Genomic DNA, 19,420 nt, shown 5'->3' with positions numbered 1-19,420 from the left:
CTGCCCCAGTTAGGGCGGCACTCTCATTTTGCACCCCATTGCCCTCCGCGAGCAGATGTCTCTCGGTCCGCCAGCCGCAACCGGCAATTATGAAAAATCTCGCACTTTATGCTTTCAACAGTCCTTAACGACTTTAATCTCGGGGTGAGAAGGTTAAGGTTTGTTTTTCGGTGCGCGCCCTGTCGCTGACAGCTCGTCTATAAAATTTTAATTTATTTTCCAGTGCGACTCTAAAGCGAACTTTTTTATGATTAGCATAAAAATACAATTAAAGTGGGTGAGAGACGGAGCAGGTGGACGAAAGGTGCAGCCAGAAAGAATGCGCCCGCCAGCAAACAAAGAATGAAAAAGTTTCCAACTAACCAAGTCGAGTGGTTTTGTGCCGACTTTTTGCCGATTTAATATCTGGAAAAGGTGCTCTCGGCTGGCTCTCTCTCATTATAAAAGTTTTGCCAGTTTTTCTTTCGCTGCTTCTTTGACATCGCGACTGCTGCGATAATGAGACGGGGATAACTGCAAATGACTGCTGCGGGGTGCTTGAATTTGCATACTTTGCCGCCCTGAAGGAGGAACGCCGGAGTGTGCCTGCAATTACAGCACGTAGCCTACTTTATCTCCGCTGACGGCCTTTCGTCTACGCGCCGAGCCAATTAAAATTCTAATTTATTCACTGCCTGACTGAAGCGTGTCGTCGTTTGGGCAAAAGTCGACCTTGGATGAATAATAAAACGGATCTCTTGCATAGGAATTTGATACGCCCTCTATTGCAAATTTAAAAAATAACACCACCTGCTTTGTCCCAATGAAAGAGCCTAAAAGTGAGGAATTGTATAAATATTATTTTGAACCGCTTTTCAGTTTATAATTACACATCCTTCAGTTTTACGTACTCAATATTGAAGTATTAAATTATTTTTAATTGGATCTTACAATTCATGAAAATATTTTGATACCCATTTTTTATATTACAACATTATCAGAATAAAATGCAACTTTTCTCAATGGTCGATGACAATTTGAATGATGAAGTTTACTTTTTCCAACTCCAGGTGAGCACCGATTTCTAGGAAACAAGCAGTTTGCTACTAATATCAAATTTCAGTTTGTTTGCCCTGCTCTTGACAAACGAACACGAGTACATAGACAGAGCTTTATGACCCTAACTGCTCGCGAGTACGACCATCGCAGCAAACAGGGATTATTTGCGGATAAATTGGAGTGTGTTTGACCCTTTTGGAATATTACGTGTGGCAGCTGCTGAAATGAAGATAGGCCGTCCACACACTCACGGAAAGCCACACAAATGCTCAAAACTCAAATGCGATCTCTAGTGCTAACACCTTCTCGGGTGTCTGGTTAAATTTTTGCTGTTAAAAATAATATTTTAAAATATTTAAAACCATTAATCTTTTATAACTGAAGGTTTAGTTAGAAAAAAAGACAATTCAACAGAATTTTTTTTTCTAATTGGTAAATAAAAAAATTAGATAAATTAATTACAAATATTCTTATTTTTTTTTTAAATTTTAATAACTTAATATTTTATCGCATTTAAAATAATTTTATTAGTGCAATCAAATTTTAGTGAAACATAGGTTTCATAAAATTTGAAAAAAAAAAAATCCTTATTTTGAGAATCCGTGCAGTCAGTCACCCACACCGCACAAATGCCGTGTGGGATTGAGCGTGTGGCCGCCGCAGCAGTTGTCAATATGCGATGCCACCTGTCAGCAGAATAGAACGCCCCTTCAGCAGGCGAAAGGTCCTGGGCACACGTGACCCGATTTCTCATGAGCCGATTTTCTGAAGGAGTTCGTGCGGTCATCCCCTCGGCTTTATAATAAGCGCCGGGCCGATCGAGGAGGCGAAATAGAATCACAATCGCCGCCTCCATCGCAATTCACTCGGCGGAAATCCAGGTGCATCTCTCTGGCTTTTCTTCTCGGCGCAATCGATACAAAATAAATCCGGCCGGCCGAGTGACCAACCGCAGCGAGCACACCGGATTTCAGCCGACGCGGCAGATGCGCGACCTGAATGGCAAAAAAGTGGCGAACAGGTGAACTGCTGATGAAATCAATTAGGCTCTTTGTGCTCCGAGCTCGCCCTAGCAACTTCAGCGTAGTTTTTTTTTGCGAGGAAGCGTCTGAAAATTAAGAAATCTGAAGAGGGAAAAAAACGTTGAGAGCTAACAATAAGAAATCGTATTATAATTTATAATAATTATCATTTTCAGGCTACAAGCACCCTTGAAAAGATTTTTTTTTTAATGTGCGCAGAATAATGGATTTCTATAAAATTTTATAATGTTTTTAAAAAGACTTCTGTACTTATCAAATGAAAGTACAGTTAGGGTACAAATTCTAAATTTTTCGTCATTATTATGATTTTTTTTTTAACAATCTACTTATTCCTAACAGAGAAATTTTTTTTCAATAGCAATGCACTTTTTCGCTCCACGCTTGTTTCTTGTTTTGTTCCATTGCTTATTGTCAGGAATTCTATCCTTGGGGATGTTCTTGTTTATGATTTTTTTCTAGTTTTAATAATTATATTTATTGAAAGGAGTGAAAATTTAAAAAAAAATTTTTATCAAATTTTCAAAAGTGCTTAGAATGTTACCAATTGAGATCGATTACCTTATAAAAAAGAACTATATGATGGGATAGAGTATAAGCAAGCACAATAAATTTCTTTACTTAATATACTTCAGAGTGTATGTTTCAAAATTTTACTGAGGTACCTTGATCAGATTTAATGCTACCCAGAATTTTTAAGCATCTGGATCTCATTAACAGATTAAAGAAATGCAATTGGTTTAAAACAAACAAAGTCACGCGCAATTGTAAAGTCTCACGCAAAATGTTAGCCACGCAGACCCTTAATTTAAAGTAGCACCATAAAATAAAATAAAATGCAATCAGACGAACAGGGCAAGTTTCCTTTTCTACAATTTTGGCCATAAAAAACTTCTCTGATGATGTTCTAAAAAACTGCTCTGTGTTATTTTATGTGCCTTTTTTACGTTACAATAACCTGCAGGAACTCGAGAAAAACAGCGAAATAAGTTTTTCGAGAAAATTTTTGCCCAAATTCATGAAACGTTTTTTCTCGCAGGATCATATAGAAGTCAAGCCTCTTGTGCTAATTAATTTTTCCACGTTCCGCGACGTCATTCTCAGCGGCACACGCACGCACCGGCCGCGTGAAATATGACGACGCCGAGTTCAGCGGGTTGCCTAATTTATGTGGCTCGAGATAACATCGCAGTCTCGTAAATTCGCGTTTCTTGTGCGTTCGGAACGAAACCTGCCGCACTCTTGATTAACCCCACGTGTCTATTAAAACGGGAGAGAGTGTGTGTGTACCGCGGAAATACATTTACACATATAATGTAATTTCACCCACAGATGGTATACTGCGTGTGAGCGCGCAAACTTTATTATTACAGGTGTATGACTCTTTTAACGTTGAGAGGAGAACTTACTTCTCTCTGCTGCATGAGCGCCTTTCTGTCTCGCACACTCATTCAAAATTCCTTGAAGCTTTTACAAAATGGAAATCCAACCCACGTCTTTTACAACTTGCAGCTTTGTTTTCGCATGCAAATTACGCAATTTCAAAGTTTCTAGAAATTATTTTTGGGGAATTTTCCTAAATTTATGCACTAAAATAAGAGGAATTTCAAATTTTTTTGTATTGACCGAGAAGAATAAAAAATCATATAATTTAATTTTCCTCTTCTTGTATCATGGCGGCTATGAGAAAAAAATTTAATTGTATTGTTACTTTGTTGATCCAATTAACCCGTTTCTAAATTTATATTCAATTGAAAAAAAAATGAATAATTATCAAGAATTATTTTTAATATAAAACATCAAAATAATAACAATAAGAACAAAAATTTATTTTCCCTTTCAATTTTTTTTGCTGCCTGTAAACATTTTGTAAAAATTTGGACAAATATACAGAAATTATTAAAATAATAATTTTAAAAAATACCTGAATTGCGTAACGTTCCGTGGTACAAAGTTCAAAAGTAAATCACCTCCGCAATTCCACTATTGCTTATCTCTCTTGTGTTTCCTCGCACAAAGCGTTCGAGTCAAGATCGATTTTCAATAAAATTTGTTTGCAAGTTTGAAGCAAAGTGCAGTGCATGGGGCTTATGTTGAAACACACCGACCGGTATTAAATGGGCGCGTGTTTTCTTATCAGCTCTCCGGATAGAACGAAGGGCTCTCGGCATGTTTTTGGTGCCTCAAGTTTGAAGCTGGGTGATGCAAGAAAGTTGCTCGTCTATGCATATTACGTAAAACTTGTTTGTGGTCATTACCCTAATATATGAGTGAACTTGGCAAAGCCAGCTTTGCGCCGTGATGCAAATAATTAACATTTCCTGCGCTCCTTACTACTTTGCCGCTTGCGCCTTTTAATTTGCAGCTCCCGAGCCGAGAGCAGTAACTTGCTGCCAAGCACCTACTTGGAATTCATTAATCACGCGCTACAAACAAGTGTAACGCTCTAAGCTTTGAATGAAACCAGTCTTCTCTGGTGAAACTAGATGAAACTGTTCCTTTATTCCACTTTTTGCAATGGCATGAAACTTCGTCAGTACGTAAATAATAAATATTGTGTTTCAATTTTACAAGCATAAATCAATTGGTTTTCGAGGAATTTGAGATTTGATTGGATGCTTTGGTTGCTGAAGTAACTGGTACTGCTGGTGTACTCGCAACTAGATTTTTTGTGTTTGAACTTGAGCTAATGCTCGGAGACATCAAGGTGGCTGAAGATGAAGCGACAGGTGGTGTGGTTACAACAGGCATAATAGTTGTTACAATTCCAGGCATATTAGTTGATCCATTGACACTCATATTGACCATTCCATTTACAGGCATATTGACCGTTTCATTTCCAGGAGGCATATTAGTTGTTCCATTTCCTGGCATATCATTTGATCCATTTCCAGGCATATTTGTTGCTATAATTCCCCACCCTAAAAATTGAAAGTTTAAAAAATAGCAAACAATTTATTATATGACAAATAATTTTTGTTGAAAACATAAAAAAAATTCTGAATATAAGTAACATCTGGTAACATCTTAAACAATAAAAAATTAGAACATTTCAGATGCAACATTTAGCAACGAATTAATTCCGTTTAAATTTTTTTATATAAATATTTTTTTTAATTACTTAAATTAGCATAATTATAAGCAAAAAAATTAACTATGTTATTATCCAGGCTGAAATGCCTATATTCAGAGGAGTCTACTTACAATTAATTAATTAATTTAATTTCTAATGTATTTAATGTTAGGCCTTTCAAGAAAAGGTACCTTCATGGCACCACTTCTGATTGGTCCACACACTATGGAAACTGCTTTGATTCGGCTTTTGAATTGGTTCCAATTGAATTGAATTGTATTATTACGCTTTGAGAGCCACATTTTCTTATTCAATGTAAATCATATAATGGGTTTTTTAGGAATTATAGTTTTGAAGTAATTAATCGATTGCTCCATTTTTAATGAATGCATAATTCTGTGATTTCTCATTGTATGGTTTTCATTGCGAAATTCAATTACCGAAAACTTGAGAGTTATACAATTATTTTTCATGCATGTATTAATCAGTATTAATGAAATACATATTGCATTCATATTTTTTGTTAAGAGCCAAAAAGGAGAGTACAGAAGAGGGCCAACACAAGTTGAGAAGAAGTTAAATATTTAGCTTCTGGGAAACCAAGGGAGGCACAAGGGAGCAAACAGATTGGCGAGAGGCTTAAGTCTGGGACGTTATCTCACCCTGATCAGGTCCAAGAGGCGCGAACTCAGGGCAGTTGCGGTGACTGGTGTAGGAGAGATAATTGCGCGAGAGGTTGTTGCTGTCTAGGGCGCGTAATCCCCTGGTCAGAGCGGAAGCCTTCGGCACTTTATCCCTCGTCCAAATCATGGTGTTCTCTGCGTTAAACAACACGTTATTAGCGCGTTCGTCCCGCCGAGCTCGGCGGGTGGATTATTTCACTCTCACCGAAATGCAAATCCTCGTCTGTCGGGGAGCAAGACCAGAGCACTGCAAAACTTGTGTAGTCCGTGTCGAGCAGCACCAGCTCGCTCATTGTTCCTGAAATATAATCATCATCTACTCAGTCAGCTAAAACTCGCTCACTAAAACACACCCCATTCGCGAAAATTTTGCAAATTTTAAGCTGCTTCTTTAAAATAAAAATATATATCAAGTAAAAACTGCCGCAAAAACTATTATTATTTATTTTATTTTTCAAGAAAAAAAAAGCGGAAAGGCTTGCATAATTTTATTCAACCATTTAATTAATTTTTTGTTTTTTACATCAAATTCAAAATTTTTCTTGATGCTATTATTTTGAAATGCTGATTGGAATTAATTGCATTTTTTTCCTGATGGGAAATTTTAATAATTTTTTTTTTAAATACTGCTTTTTAAAAATCCTTCAGAGTTAAAAATAAATCAGAGCACTTACCATATTCAACAATATCGAAGACCACAATGCCTTTTGAACTGCCATCGTATTTCTCCAAAGCAATCTCTGCGTCACCCATTTCCGTCATTACTTTCTTGAGCCTGCATCAAACGAGCGAATTTTTGGTGAATATAAAAATAGCAATCGGGACGCGAATTCCTTACGTGGGACTGTAGGTCTGCGTTACGTAGGAAATGTTAAATTGAGAGTTCATCTGCAGACTGTGAGTGACACATCCGATTTCGGTGCCCACCCATCGCTTGGTGCGGATCATTTCGTACCACGTCCCGGTAAACTGGGGGAGAAAAAATATATTCAAGATTTACATTTTAGTGTAGGATTTCAAAGGCTATAGAGCTATGAATGACAATATGATTAACTTTTCTTAATAATAAAAAAAAAAAACACATAAAAAATATATAAAATGAAAAACAAACACGAAACTTACATCGTTGGTGTCAAAAAAGGACATGAATTTGACCAGTGTAGGGCACGTGGCACCATTCATAAGAACCTGTGCCTCCGAAACAGTGGCACTCATGAGCACCACAGAGAGGAGCAAGCACATTGTGGACCACATTTGCACTAAATTATTATGTTTTCATGTAAAGCGTCTAACTAAAAGTGTTTGAGAAACATTTTGTGCGATGGCTTATATTGGTTTCAGGTGCGTGGCCATGTGATTTCAGGTGACCGATAAGTATTATCTTTCAGCCGAAGGTTGCTTTGAAAGGGATTTTTTAAATTCTTAAAGGGAATGGCAGATTGTTTGTATTATTGTTACATAACGTTTTTTTTTTAATTTTATTTCCCAATTTAAAAAAAAAAAATACTTAAAATAGGATTGGAGGTTACATTTTTTGGAAGGAATTTAAAATTAAAAATCTATAAGCAATCAATATTAACAAATTTAAGTTTATTAAAATGAGTATCAGTGAATTCTCAGGTCTATTTTATTTGTGAATTACCTTATTGATGATTATTTAAGGTTGCATTTTTTTTTTTAAGTTTGATCGCTGAACCAACAATATTTTAGTTGCATAAGAGAGCAATTGTTTTGAAAATTTCTGATTGATTATTTTATGCGTATTTAAATTAAAAACCAACAACAATGCCATGGCTGATTGATTTGAATATTGCCTCAAATAAACCAAAGTAGACTCATTTCCTTGGGTATGCATAGATCACTCAAACGATTCTATTTTTTAAGAAGACTGAAAAATACAAATTTTTCTTTTGATAATTCCGATAATTGAAATATAAAATGTTTTGTCAGTTGATAATATGATCTAAAGGGTTTAGAATAGACTCTGGCTTACGGTAGACACAGCAGAGGCTCATTATGAACGTGACAAGGTCGTGTCATTGTTGTCAACAAAACACGCACAGCAGTCAATTCCAAATATTTTCCCTGCTTGCGTAAAAAGCCAGTCGCTCAGATAACAGCACCTTTTGCAACGCGATCGCTGCTGTAATAATGTCTTCCTTTTCTAGAAGAAATTTCCAAGCCAAAAACATTATTTCACAAACTGTCACGCAGAGAGAAAAAATGATACACTAGAGCTGATCAAATGTCCCTCCAAGTCGCTTTTTTGTGCTATTTACTAGTTTCTTTCGCTGACATGTTTTCCACACGCTAACGCACGAGTTTGATTACAAATACGGGGCTAGGTGGAAAAAAGAACTAGCGAGCCTGTTGGATAGGAAATTGCTCTAGCCAGTGGTGCAACGTGAAATAGTGGGAAGCTCTTTGAAACGAGAGACGAATGGCCGCCCACTCGGCCGAGTAATAACAATTGGGAATACTACCCGCGCATTAGGTACAAATGATACCAATCACTGCGACCAGGCACTTCATTGAAAGATAAGACAATATCAGAGACGGTTTAATGGCACTACTGGCACCGGCATTAACCCAAGAGAATTAATGCTTCTTTTCAAAATGGTTTTTAAACAATTTTACCTTGTTTCTTAAATTCGTATTCTAGATTTTTTTTAAATTATACTGAGTGAACAAATGCATATAAAGCACTATTGCCTTTTAAATAAAATGTTTTGTGATGGATCAAAATATAGCTGGTAATGAACTGGTAAATATAAAATCTCTTCAAAAAGTTCTCAGATAATTGTTAAGTGTGCGTGTGTTTTTTCTGTTAAAATTAGTGTAGAAAAGTGTTGCCTTTTAGGAAAAAGAAAATAAATAAATCGTTTTTAGTGTCACATAGTCTATATATAAATCGAATTATATATTATATAGGCACTTAAATTTTTATAATAGCCTCAATAATAAATTTTAAAATATTCCAGAATCCAGAATTGCAAAAATATTTTTTTATTGCCGCAGAAAAGTAAAGCCCGTCATTAAAACAATTAATTTAATAATCTAAAAAAAAGCTAAACTGACCATATTCACAATAAATTGTCAGGATTTGCAATTATATAATAATAATTATTTTTCGTATTAAGGAAATTTTTTTAAATAAATGATCCAGTGAAATAATTTATAGGCAACAAAATAAACTTCCTTTTGCGAAATTGTCATTTAGTTTGTAAATTTTTCACCCTGCGCTCGGCCTGCGCTCGGCCTGCGCTCGGCCTGCGCTCGGCCTGCGCTCGGCCTGCGCTCGGCCTGCGCTCGGCCTGCGCTCGGCCTGCGCTCGGCCTGCGCTCGGCCTGCGCTCGGCCTGCGCTCGGCCTGCGCTCGGCCTGCGCTCGGCCTGCGCTCGGCCTGCGCTCGGCCTGCGCTCGGCCTGCGCTCGTCGCTTTTTCATTAATAGCACAAAAGGAAATTTAATTCTGAATGCAATGATATATTTTAAAACTTAAATTTTAAAAGTAAAAGACGTCATTAAAATAATTTATTTAAATAATCAAAAAAAAGGTAAACTGACCATATTCACAATAATTTGTCAGGATTTGCAAATATATAATAATAATTTTTTTTGGTATTAAGGAATTTTTTCAAATAAATGATCCTGTGAAATAATTTATATGCAACAAAATAAACTTCCTTTTGCGAAATTGTCATTTAGTTTGTAAATTTTTCGCCCTGCGCTCGGCCTGCGCTCGGCCTGCGCTCGGCCTGCGCTCGGCCTGCGCTCGTCGCTTTTTCATTAATAGCACAAAAGGAAATTTAATTCTGAATGCAATGATATATTTTAAAACTTAAATTTTTAACCAATTTTATAAAATTATTAAGAATGCGCATTTGAATGAATTGCAGCCTTTCTTCTGATTGCAAAAATGTAAGGTTTGTATTTTATTTCTGCATTACAAATTATAAGGATAAATATAATGAAGAAAAATACTTTTTTCAGGAAAGACTTTGCGTGGCATTTTCCTCGTTCCAATTAGAGACTCGAAACTCACGGCCTGCCTGGAAAAATGATTAACGATTGCAATTAGAAAGGCCTCGTCGTGCTTGTTTCAGATTTCAGGATATTGCATTCGCCGTGCGCACAACTTGCGACTTTTCTTCAACAGGCAGTTCAGAGCGTGATAAATAACTGTTCACCGCAAAGACATTCGCAGGGGAAAGTCAGCCTCGACTTTTGAACTGTGCGAGAAAAAAATCTGCAAACTTTCCGAGCCCGTGGCAATTCCAAATTTATTATATCCGTCTATAGCGAGGGCGGGCGGTGGAAAAGTTTCTCAAATCCAACACCTCTGGCCGTCTAATATTGCGACATTGGTTTTCGGCAAAAGGCAGGAGGGTGAGAGGATTTGAATATTGACATTGCTGCGGTAGCCAAAGTTATTGCACTTTCGAGTGGCAAAAGTATTGACACTTGCCACTTGAGGTGCTCGAAAGCAAACCCGATATCTGGGGAACCGTAACTTATTGCTCCGCAGGCGCGCTCTCGTTTCATTAGCTGCGATGGAATGGAAACTCTTGAGAATGAGTATATTGACAGGAGGAAATTAAAAAGTTTGGAACTGTTTAATTAACTCCAGTTTCACGCAATTTCACTGCTTTATTCCTCATCACATGTGTAGGTAAAATCTTTGTTTATTTAAATAATGACGACTGATGACCTTCTCGTTCAATCAATTTATTTTAATAGGAACAGAAAGTGATACTACCAAATTTGATGGAAATTAAAAATTTATTAAACCTGGAGACCGCAAAAGTGTTCATTTTAAGAGGATATTCAATTTTATAGAAGAAAATTGATTTTTTTCTTAGAAATCGTTGAGATCTATAATTTTTGTCTGGATATTGATATCATAGGCCGCGTGCACTAAATAATAGAACACGTGGGTGTAGAACACTAAGGGTTAAAAATTTCAAGCGAATTTCTTCCCTTTTTGTGAGCCTACAGGAATGCGTTTTATTGAAAATTCTCACGTGCCAATTCAAAAGGACAAGGCAGCGTCTTGTGCTGCGTCATCCGAGAAGAGGCCGACAATTCGAAATTAGTTCTCGAGACCGCAAAATTGGTGGAGACCTGCAGGCGTAATTTTCATGGGGGACACATTTCGCTAGGGCGAAGTAGGCGAAAGACATGCATATATGTATGTACTAAAAGTCGACTGGTTGTTCCTCTCAAGAAGAAGAAGAAGTAAAACTTGCAGCCTGGACTGCGACAGGCAGCCAGCCAGCGAGTCAGTTAGTTTGGTCTCTAACCCTTAGGGGACCAGTTAGCTGAGCAAAATATGAGCCGAGTTTTAATGAACTTCTGGATATCGTTTGCTGCGCGCCAGCCGGGCATGGAAGTAAAGGCGGTGCCTACACGTTTTAAAATATACTCCTCATAGTCCTCATCTCAGTGCTGCTTTTTATGTAGCAAGAGTGCATGTTTTTCACGGGGTGTATAGAAAATAACTGGGCCACGCAAGCGGCACTTTTCAAAGTTTGAAAGAGGCGAGTAGCGCAGCCAAGTTAGGATCAAGAGCGAAAGGCACAATGAAGAGCTTATCATAACGCGCTTTGTGTTTGAAAGCAAGAAAATTGTGCTTGCTATTCGTTTTTCATAAACTTTTAAAATTTAAATTTCTATTCATTTTGTTCTACTTATTTGTTTTCTCTAATTAAAAGCATTAAAAAAAAACTGATTAAGTCATACTGCGTTGGCCGGAGAAATGGTTCTTCAAGTCCTTCAATAGCAAACAACTTGAAAGCTCGGCCACTCTCTTGAAGCAGAGTGCACAGGCCGCAAGACCCATTATCAAGGGGGCTGTATACTGATTTTGCCACAAATACGCCTTGCAAAAGGGGTTGGAAACTATGTCACGGAACTCTTCTTTCAAAGCGTGTGGCAGGTCATTACACGGATTCAAGAGGAGACACAAATAAGTGGCTGTAGAGGATAATAAAAATTGGTAATTCATAAATATTATCTTGTTAAATTTAAGCTTAAATATGACTTCAAATTTAGAAAATTTTATAAAATAAATAAGAATAACTGTAGCAAATGCTTCATCACAACAACCATTCAATCAATTCATCTTTAAAAATTGATCCGAAACTACTTGATGATTATTGAATTAACCAAATTAAACAGTAACAAAGAAGTTTGAATTAACAATGGTTTATGGTTTTCAATTTGGAACCGTTTGAAAGACGTCTATTTAATTTCTTTTGAAATTAAAAAAAAAAAAAAAAAAAAAAAATCCTCTGCTCCATTGACTTTTATTTTCATCATAAATACCTTTGCGTAATTAATGTTTGAAAGTTTAATTTTGTTTTCAAAAAGCATTTAAATTGAATGGTTTCAGATCTTTTCCAATATATTACAATAAAAAGTTAAAAGCTCTAGTGGATTTCTCCTTTCTTTGAATTAGAAATATGGTGCTTCGATTAAATGACCTGCATGGTTTAAAAGCTATTCTCTTTCTTTTTTAATTTTTTTATTTGCGTATAGAGTCCATTTAACTTTTTTCCTTTCAAATCAAATTCATAGAATTTTGATGTGGAATTTAAAAGTGTCACTCGGCACAACAACCCATCTAATTATATCGGCGGTCCATTCAGGTCGAAATGCAACAGAGTGACGTGTATGTGCGAGATCGAGTGGCACACATTCATTGACGCGGCGGCCGTCAGTCATCCGGCGTAATTAGTGGCCATTAATGCAATTGCAACTGCAATTTCATCCGGCAGGCGCACCGTGAAAATTACAATTGTTAACGAGCTCTCCGGCACGCCACCTGACAGGCTGATGAATTTCAGTGCAAAATCATCTCCGTCTCGCTGCACCTGCGATTCTTTTTTTGCTCTTTGTGATTCATTGTTTGCACTCGTCGTGATTGATATATATGCCGTCCGCCGGCCTAATTAGGCCACTTGAAAAAGATGGAAATCAGCAACAAATTATACCTGCTGCTCTTTGTCTGTGCGACTCTTGCGCTGACTGATTGTTGGCTCGTGACTAGCGTTGTTGTCACGCCGGCTGCCATGTAATACACCGCTGCCAGCTGTGCTGATGCAATTTAGCTGCGATGGTGCTGCATCACCATGGGAAATTTATGCAAATTTCATTCGGCTGGTGACTTGATGCAACAAAATGCACAGTCCAATTAGTGTTCCGTCAAACGAAGCTTGGTATGTTATGTACCTCTGCATCACTTTCTTTGCTCTCTGTGAGGAGCTTGTTCACTATAATTTTCAAATAATATAATCATTTTCAGCAATATGAAAATACAAGTTACAATAAAATTCAACTTATCAGAAGTTGAAAATCATACCGAAACCAGAGGTATAGGTAAATAAACTGCAATTAATTTTCAGGAAAAAAATACAATAAAGATTGCGATTTTTAAATTTGTTATAGAATTAAAGTTAAATTAATAACCACAAAGAAAACTATAAAAAATTAATAAATCAAAACAAAATAATGTGTTTTACAAAGATACAAAATATAATTACATCTCTGAGCGATAAATTATTAAAAAAAAAAATTTTGGTGTCTAAAATTCTGATCAATGAGGGGTTCCCGCACATATTATAATTTCACCTTTTCTTTTCCTTTCCAAGTTTCCAAAATTTTAACAATTACTCCTAATCTCATAATCTCCCATTTTGTAATTTAAAAAATATGACATATAATTATCTTCTAATGAAATAATTGAATCCGTTAAATTTGATTGACTTTATACCTGAATTAGTAAGTCCTCTTGAGACCATTGAAATAATAATAGAGGGGTAATAACATAGCAAACAATCTGTGCTCGAAACACATTACCGTACTTTTTGTTGCTCAGCGTGCGTGATTTGATACAACAGTTGAAACTTTGGCTTGAACATTTTCCGATGCTGGAAGCAGAGCTCTCATTGCGCGATAGTTTATTCTAGCCATTTGCAACAGACGTGTTCTCGCGTTTAAAACGACCGGGCTAAAAGTTTAAGTTTTCAAACAACAGCAACTCGCGATTGAGCTTTTTGTGCGCAACAAATAGCGGAATAGGAAATTCAACGAACGTCAGACGCAGACAAATATAAATTATCTATTCGCATAACTATAATTTCTCGAGCTGAAAGTTTTGATGCAGTGCGGCAAGTTCTCTGTGCCGACGTGCAAAGACAATCGCAGACTCTAATTAAAGCAAATCTTGCGCAGGTACGTAATTACAGCAATTGCTCTTTGACTTATTAAAGCCAAGGGAGGGATGGATGAGAGAGAAGCGTTGCAATCAAAAGAACGATTTTCTAGCTGCAGGCTCCGACCGTCGTGATTGCTGTCAGAATAGTTTCTTTCGAGTTATGTGACTCGAATAAATACAGTTCACGTCGCGATCAGAGGTCGCGGCTCCGATCAGAGCCGTCGGGTGGATTTAACTTTAAGAGATCTGACTTGAGCTTTTTGCTCGTTAATGAAATTCTTCGCTGTTTGCTCTGACAGTTAAACTGGCCGCTAGTTGCAAAATTGAAGATGGAACTTCAGCCTGATCGTGCGATCTTCAAAGAAACGAGTTCTCAATACAATTAATTGAAATCACTGATTAACTGCTTAATTCACTTGCAGCGTCAATTTGAATTAAAATTTTAATGAAAGGCAATAAAATGTTTAAAGAAATCAGATTGCAATAATATGAAAAAAAATAACTGCAAGAAAATATCACAAGAATTTTAAATTTGAAAAAAAAAACTAAAATTAATTTTTATTGAGATTAACTTGAGTGACATAAAATTGAGTTTGTTTGCCTAAACATGAGCATTACATGTTAATCTTCAAGTTTAAACTCAAATTAAAATATTGCTATTAAATTTTTTTTATTAACACTTTACTATAAATTTTAAATTTATTACCAGCTAAAACTACAATAAAATTAATAAATTTAATTTATTTTTAATATTAATTTAATATTGTTAAAAATAAAAAATTTAAATTTATATGTTTACAGCACAGATGTGTTTTATCTTTTAAAATGTTTATTGAATGAGAAAATATTTAATTTTATATTTATATTAGGCCTTCATCCTCCATGTGTCATGATCTGACAATCTTTTTGTAATTCTGCACCCCCAATGTTGTTTTTCAGCAGTATGAATTAAATTTAAATAACACAAACTGAACAGAAAAAATTAAAACACGATTATTTTAATTAAAGAATGAAAATCATTTAATTGCACACTTTTTTCCTTCTATTAGAGGAAAACACGTGCAAATGAGGCTGCATTATTCACTGCGCGTTTTAGGGGTTCAGACTGGAATTGTTTAAAACGGAAATTTACGAGCTCGCAGGCATTTAATCCCGTTAAATTCCAATAAAATCGGCGGCGAGCAAATTTCCCACGTTCAGGGAGACGCACGACGGCAAATAAGTCTGAATAATTTGATGCGACAAGCGCCGCTGTGCGTAAACAGCAGCAGGTTAATAAATGTAAAATTGTAATTTACGGTTATCGTCGTAATAAAGGGCGGCGTGGTGTTGGTGCCGCCGGCACTGGGAGACAAACACACGCATGCACCTAATAATAAATAATCCTGCTCGGTTGAATAATAATCGCGTCTGCAACGCGAGAGAGTGTTGGGGAGCCTGCCCGGCTGGTTGCAGACCCAGCCAGGGGTTCTCCCTCCTCTTTTCGTCTTATTAACGCATTTCGCATAAACAAGGCGATAACTCATGTTCGCCCGGTGCCTCCTTTGTGCCGACGCATTATATGCCGTTTAGGCGTCCGCAGAACTTGCCGCAATGTCGGGGTTAAACGAGCATGCTGTATGCCTAAGTACCTTTGTGCTGCCTTATTTGCAACAGTGCGATTGTTCGTTCGTACGTACATACATAGCACATGCGAAGGAGAACAAGCGAGAATTCATTGGAGTCCTTTTTCGCACTTTATGTGAATTTAAATTGTTGCAGGCTTAAGCTTTTTGCCCACGCGAATACCGCAAGCAAATGTTTCGCCTGCAGCTTGACCGCTGACAAAAAAAATTGTTTTCATCCTGCTGTCAGTGAATTTAATTTTGCATTTTATTCTGGCGTGACTTAAATTTATTTTAAAAGAAATCTATATGATTAATCTAGGCTATTTTTTTAATAGGTCAATTCGTTTTTAGATGTTAAATTGATTGAAATGAAAACTTGTCTTTTATTCCAATTATCATTGTTCTCTTTTTTGAAAAGCTCACAAAATTTATGGCGAATCTGAAATACAGCTCTGCAATTTGAAGAAAATAATAAAATGTGTGACATTTACCAAAATCATTTTCCAGTGGCAAAGCTGCACAGTGAAAAAAATTGTATGAAACCTACAAAAATAATTAATTTAAAAATTTTCACCATGAGATATTACAATTATCATGGATACAATGTCGACGAAGAAAATGCCTTTTTCACTTGATTTGGAATGAACTTTAAAAACGATGTTATAATTTCCTTATACAAAAATTGAGGCTCGTCTCAAAAGCCCTCAAATTTTATCGACTTTTTCTAAAGTCCCGCTATTTCTTGTATTTTCTTATATTTTTTTCGTTTTTTATTTTTCTTTAGGTATTTGGACTTAATTAAAAATTATAATACCAAAATTTATTGTAATTTCAGTTTTTTCCTGTACATAAATTTAAATGAACGAAAAATTATTTGGAAACAGCAAACATTTAAGAGATTTGTTTGGAAAAAATAAACACCTTTCGCACACATCACACACATTCATGCTCAGGCAGCATTAATTCCCATTAAAAATTCACTATGTCGACGCCGCGTTTCAAAAGCTCTCACTGTTGGCAAACACACGCGCGAAGCAGGAAAGCGGCAGAGAGCAAAATTTCACTCTGGAGCGGCATTTTCTTCTCGCCGACGCAAACAGCAGCACACGCAGCCGATTTAAATTTACGTCCGATGCAGATGTCTGACGAAATACACATTTTCGTGTTCTCCCTTCCAACATTGCTGCCGCTGGAATTGCTTACGACTGAAAAGGTGAGGTTCGTCTCCAGCATTTGCATGTCGCCTCAAATTTCAATTACCGCGCGCGAGAGCGACTCGAAGGCGCCAAATTATTTCAGGCTAGGCCTTTTCAATTCCGGTGACACTTTCGGTTTTAAAGGAGAGAAATAATAATAATGGAAAGTGCAGAAATTCTCGTTTCGTCCGCGACATATATTTTTGCGAACGATTGCAGAAAGAGTTTTCGACTCCTCACGATTTAATGAGCCGACTGACAGGCGCGCGTTTAACAAGCTCTGTGCTGTCACCAGCACATGTGCAAAAGCCAACTTTGTTCACAGTTGACGCCGCGTGTATATTTTATATTCCTCTGAAATCCGCATTTGCAGCTCTCGCTTGATTTTAAAACGCGGGAAAGGGTTGCAGCCTTTTAGCTCTCAGTCAAAGAAAGAAGCTACTTATCAGCATCAAAGTCCAATCACCCGCCAGATAGAAAATGAAATAGAGAAACTCGCTACTGGAATCATCTCATCCGCTCACTTCCCTCGTTTTATTTTTCCATTTGAATTGCGCTGCGTTTTTCCTTATCAGTACACCCGCCAACGCGCAACAAACTCATGCATAGCTAAGCATGCGTATACATTTATAACATTCGTCTTTCTCGTACGCATTTCGCAAGGATCTTTTACCTTTTTTTCTGTTATGCAAACGACTCGGTGCTTCTTTAAGATGGCATATATATTTGCCCCATTTTGTTCAGAAGCAATCCTTTGAGGATTTTAAATTACTGCAAGTACGTTGAAGGAAGTTCATTACGGCAGAAAGCACAGGGCTGCAATTAACGTTTTGCAAATGAGACGGCTCGAGAGTCATTGGTGTGAATGAAGCCAAGTACTAAACGAAGTGAAACAAACAAGACCAAAGAAGGGTCTTTGATGAGATGAAAAAGGCTCGTAGAGTTAAATTTTACATTGTATAGTTCATATCTCAGTTAAGGAATCAAATTAAAAAAAAAACCCATCTTATAAAAAAGCTCCTAAAGTGGCAGTCATTGGCAGTAAAATTATGTGTTCAACTAAATTTTTATTTAAACCTTTAGTTCTATTTATAAATAATTTGTAAGGAAGTGATTTCACAACATAAAATTCTTATCTCTAAGTAAATGTGCAATAATTTCACCTAAAATGTTTATCTTATCACAGCTAGGGATTTTTTTTATTAATTCATAGCAAATTAATTTTAAAAAGTATACTTTTGATGAAAAAAATTCAGAACTATATTTAAACTAAACTTGAATAACTGAACATTTGGCAACAGATTTGTTATTCAGGTGACCATTTTAAAATGGCACGTTTGAGGTCACTCATCCGTGCACCCTCTCTCAGGTCTGAATCGTGGAAATGGCATTTACGGGGCGGCGACGGGTGACTTGAGTGGGTCTGGCCACCGTCGTGTTTGCCCTTCAAATCAAAAGCAATACCTCCAGATTGGCTGCGTGGGGGTCTCGAAAAGCACGCAGGCACGGTCCGTGTATGTGCTGCAGAGAGAGTGAAGCCCCAGGTCCGCACCCGCAGGCGTCCATAAGTTAACATTTGTGTACCGGACTCGATAAACAAGATAAACACAGTCCGTCTGCAAAACATTGCGTGCGGTAAATGGCAAGTCTGTCGACCGAGCCCAGTGCTTTTGAGACCAAATGTGTGTACTTTGCCTCCGTGTGCGTCGCTGCGGAATCGAGCTGTGGGTGCGCGTGTGAGAAAGGAGCAAGAGGACATGACCCTTTTTTTAATTTGAACTTTTATTTTCTAGTAAAATAATGTGAATTATTTTATTAAGCAAAATTTTTTAATTATAAACATTATGCAAATGCCAAAAATGTATTTTTTAAATCTTTTTTTGGGGTTGGGTTATACTACATACCAGTGTCTTTAAGTTTTTATCTTATATTTGTTCAAGATATAATAATTTATAAATATTCGATATTTTGAGATTATACACTAAATTACTGTAACTATTTGATAATTTATGTGGCTGTGTCTGTTATTTTTGAACAGGGAATTATAGTAAAATCACTTTTTGTTTGATTTTGCTTTTACTGCAAGAAAAATTAAATAATTCATTAAAAGCTTCAAGCAAAATGATTTTTGTTCATTATTTACCTGCTAAACTTGATCTATAATATGAGTCATATGAGTATTGATGCTATTCTTAATTAAAACGTCGCCAAATGTATTATTAAATAATGAATATTTTTGAGGCTTCGTAAACATTACCAGAAAATTAAGTCAAATATAGTAAGAAATAAAAATTATTGAGTCGCTTTTAAAAAAAATAAATACAATTGCATTATTTTTCTTCTGCTGTAGACACTATAGCTCTAAAGCCTGAGCAAATTCCCAGCGCCTTATTTGTGCACAGTAAGAGGCAAAAGTGCAGCTTTTGTGAGTGCAAAAAGCACTCAAGGCTAGCGCGAGTGGGATCAGGTCAAAATCCGCCGGAGAACGCGAGAGAGCGGTGTGTGGTCGGCAGTGCTAAAATGATCCCCGCGCAGAGAGACAACGCGCTCTTTGCCAGCAGCAGGGT

The 19,420-nt window shown here is 36.7% G+C and overlaps 1 protein-coding gene across 2 annotated transcripts; it reads right to left on the bottom strand.

The window, feature by feature from the left end:
• Positions 1-4,553: 4,553 nt before the first annotated feature.
• Positions 4,554-7,128, bottom strand: LOC132205031 (apolipoprotein D-like). 2 transcript variants are annotated; one of them, XM_059633849.1, is made up of 7 exons: positions 6,957-7,128; positions 6,673-6,803; positions 6,509-6,609; positions 6,040-6,132; positions 5,814-5,969; positions 4,955-4,999; positions 4,554-4,903 (listed from the first exon to the last, which is right to left on the bottom strand). In XM_059633849.1, the coding sequence occupies exons 1-7, from the start codon at positions 7,086-7,088 to the stop codon at positions 4,659-4,661; spliced, it is 903 nt and encodes a 300-aa protein (XP_059489832.1). In that variant the 5' UTR covers positions 7,089-7,128; the 3' UTR covers positions 4,554-4,658. The 2 variants fall into 2 exon arrangements, with proteins under 2 accessions (XP_059489832.1, XP_059489831.1); XM_059633848.1 differs by having other exon boundaries at positions 4,554-4,999.
• Between the last annotated feature and the right edge of the window lie 12,292 nt (positions 7,129-19,420).

The sequence above is a fragment of the Neocloeon triangulifer genome, unplaced genomic scaffold, assembly GCF_031216515.1.
Source record: "Neocloeon triangulifer isolate White Clay Creek 2 clone unplaced genomic scaffold, ASM3121651v1 ptg000002l, whole genome shotgun sequence".
In the NCBI taxonomy this organism is placed as follows: Eukaryota; Metazoa; Arthropoda; class Insecta; order Ephemeroptera; family Baetidae; genus Neocloeon; species Neocloeon triangulifer.
This window is presented reverse-complemented; position numbering and strand designations above follow the sequence as displayed.

Bases quoted from the DNA above. Each gene is read 5' to 3' on its own strand.
- LOC132205031 (XM_059633848.1), bottom strand. From the start codon at position 7,088: ATGTGGTCCACAATGTGCTTGCTCCTCTCTGTGGTGCTCATGAGTGCC. The intron at 6,804-6,956 runs GTAAGTTTCGTG...TTTCTCCCCCAG, and splicing joins CCTTTTTTGACACCAACGAT to TTTACCGGGACGTGGTACGA. The intron at 6,133-6,508 runs GTAAGTGCTCTG...ATTATATTTCAG, and splicing joins CTTCGATATTGTTGAATATG to GAACAATGAGCGAGCTGGTG.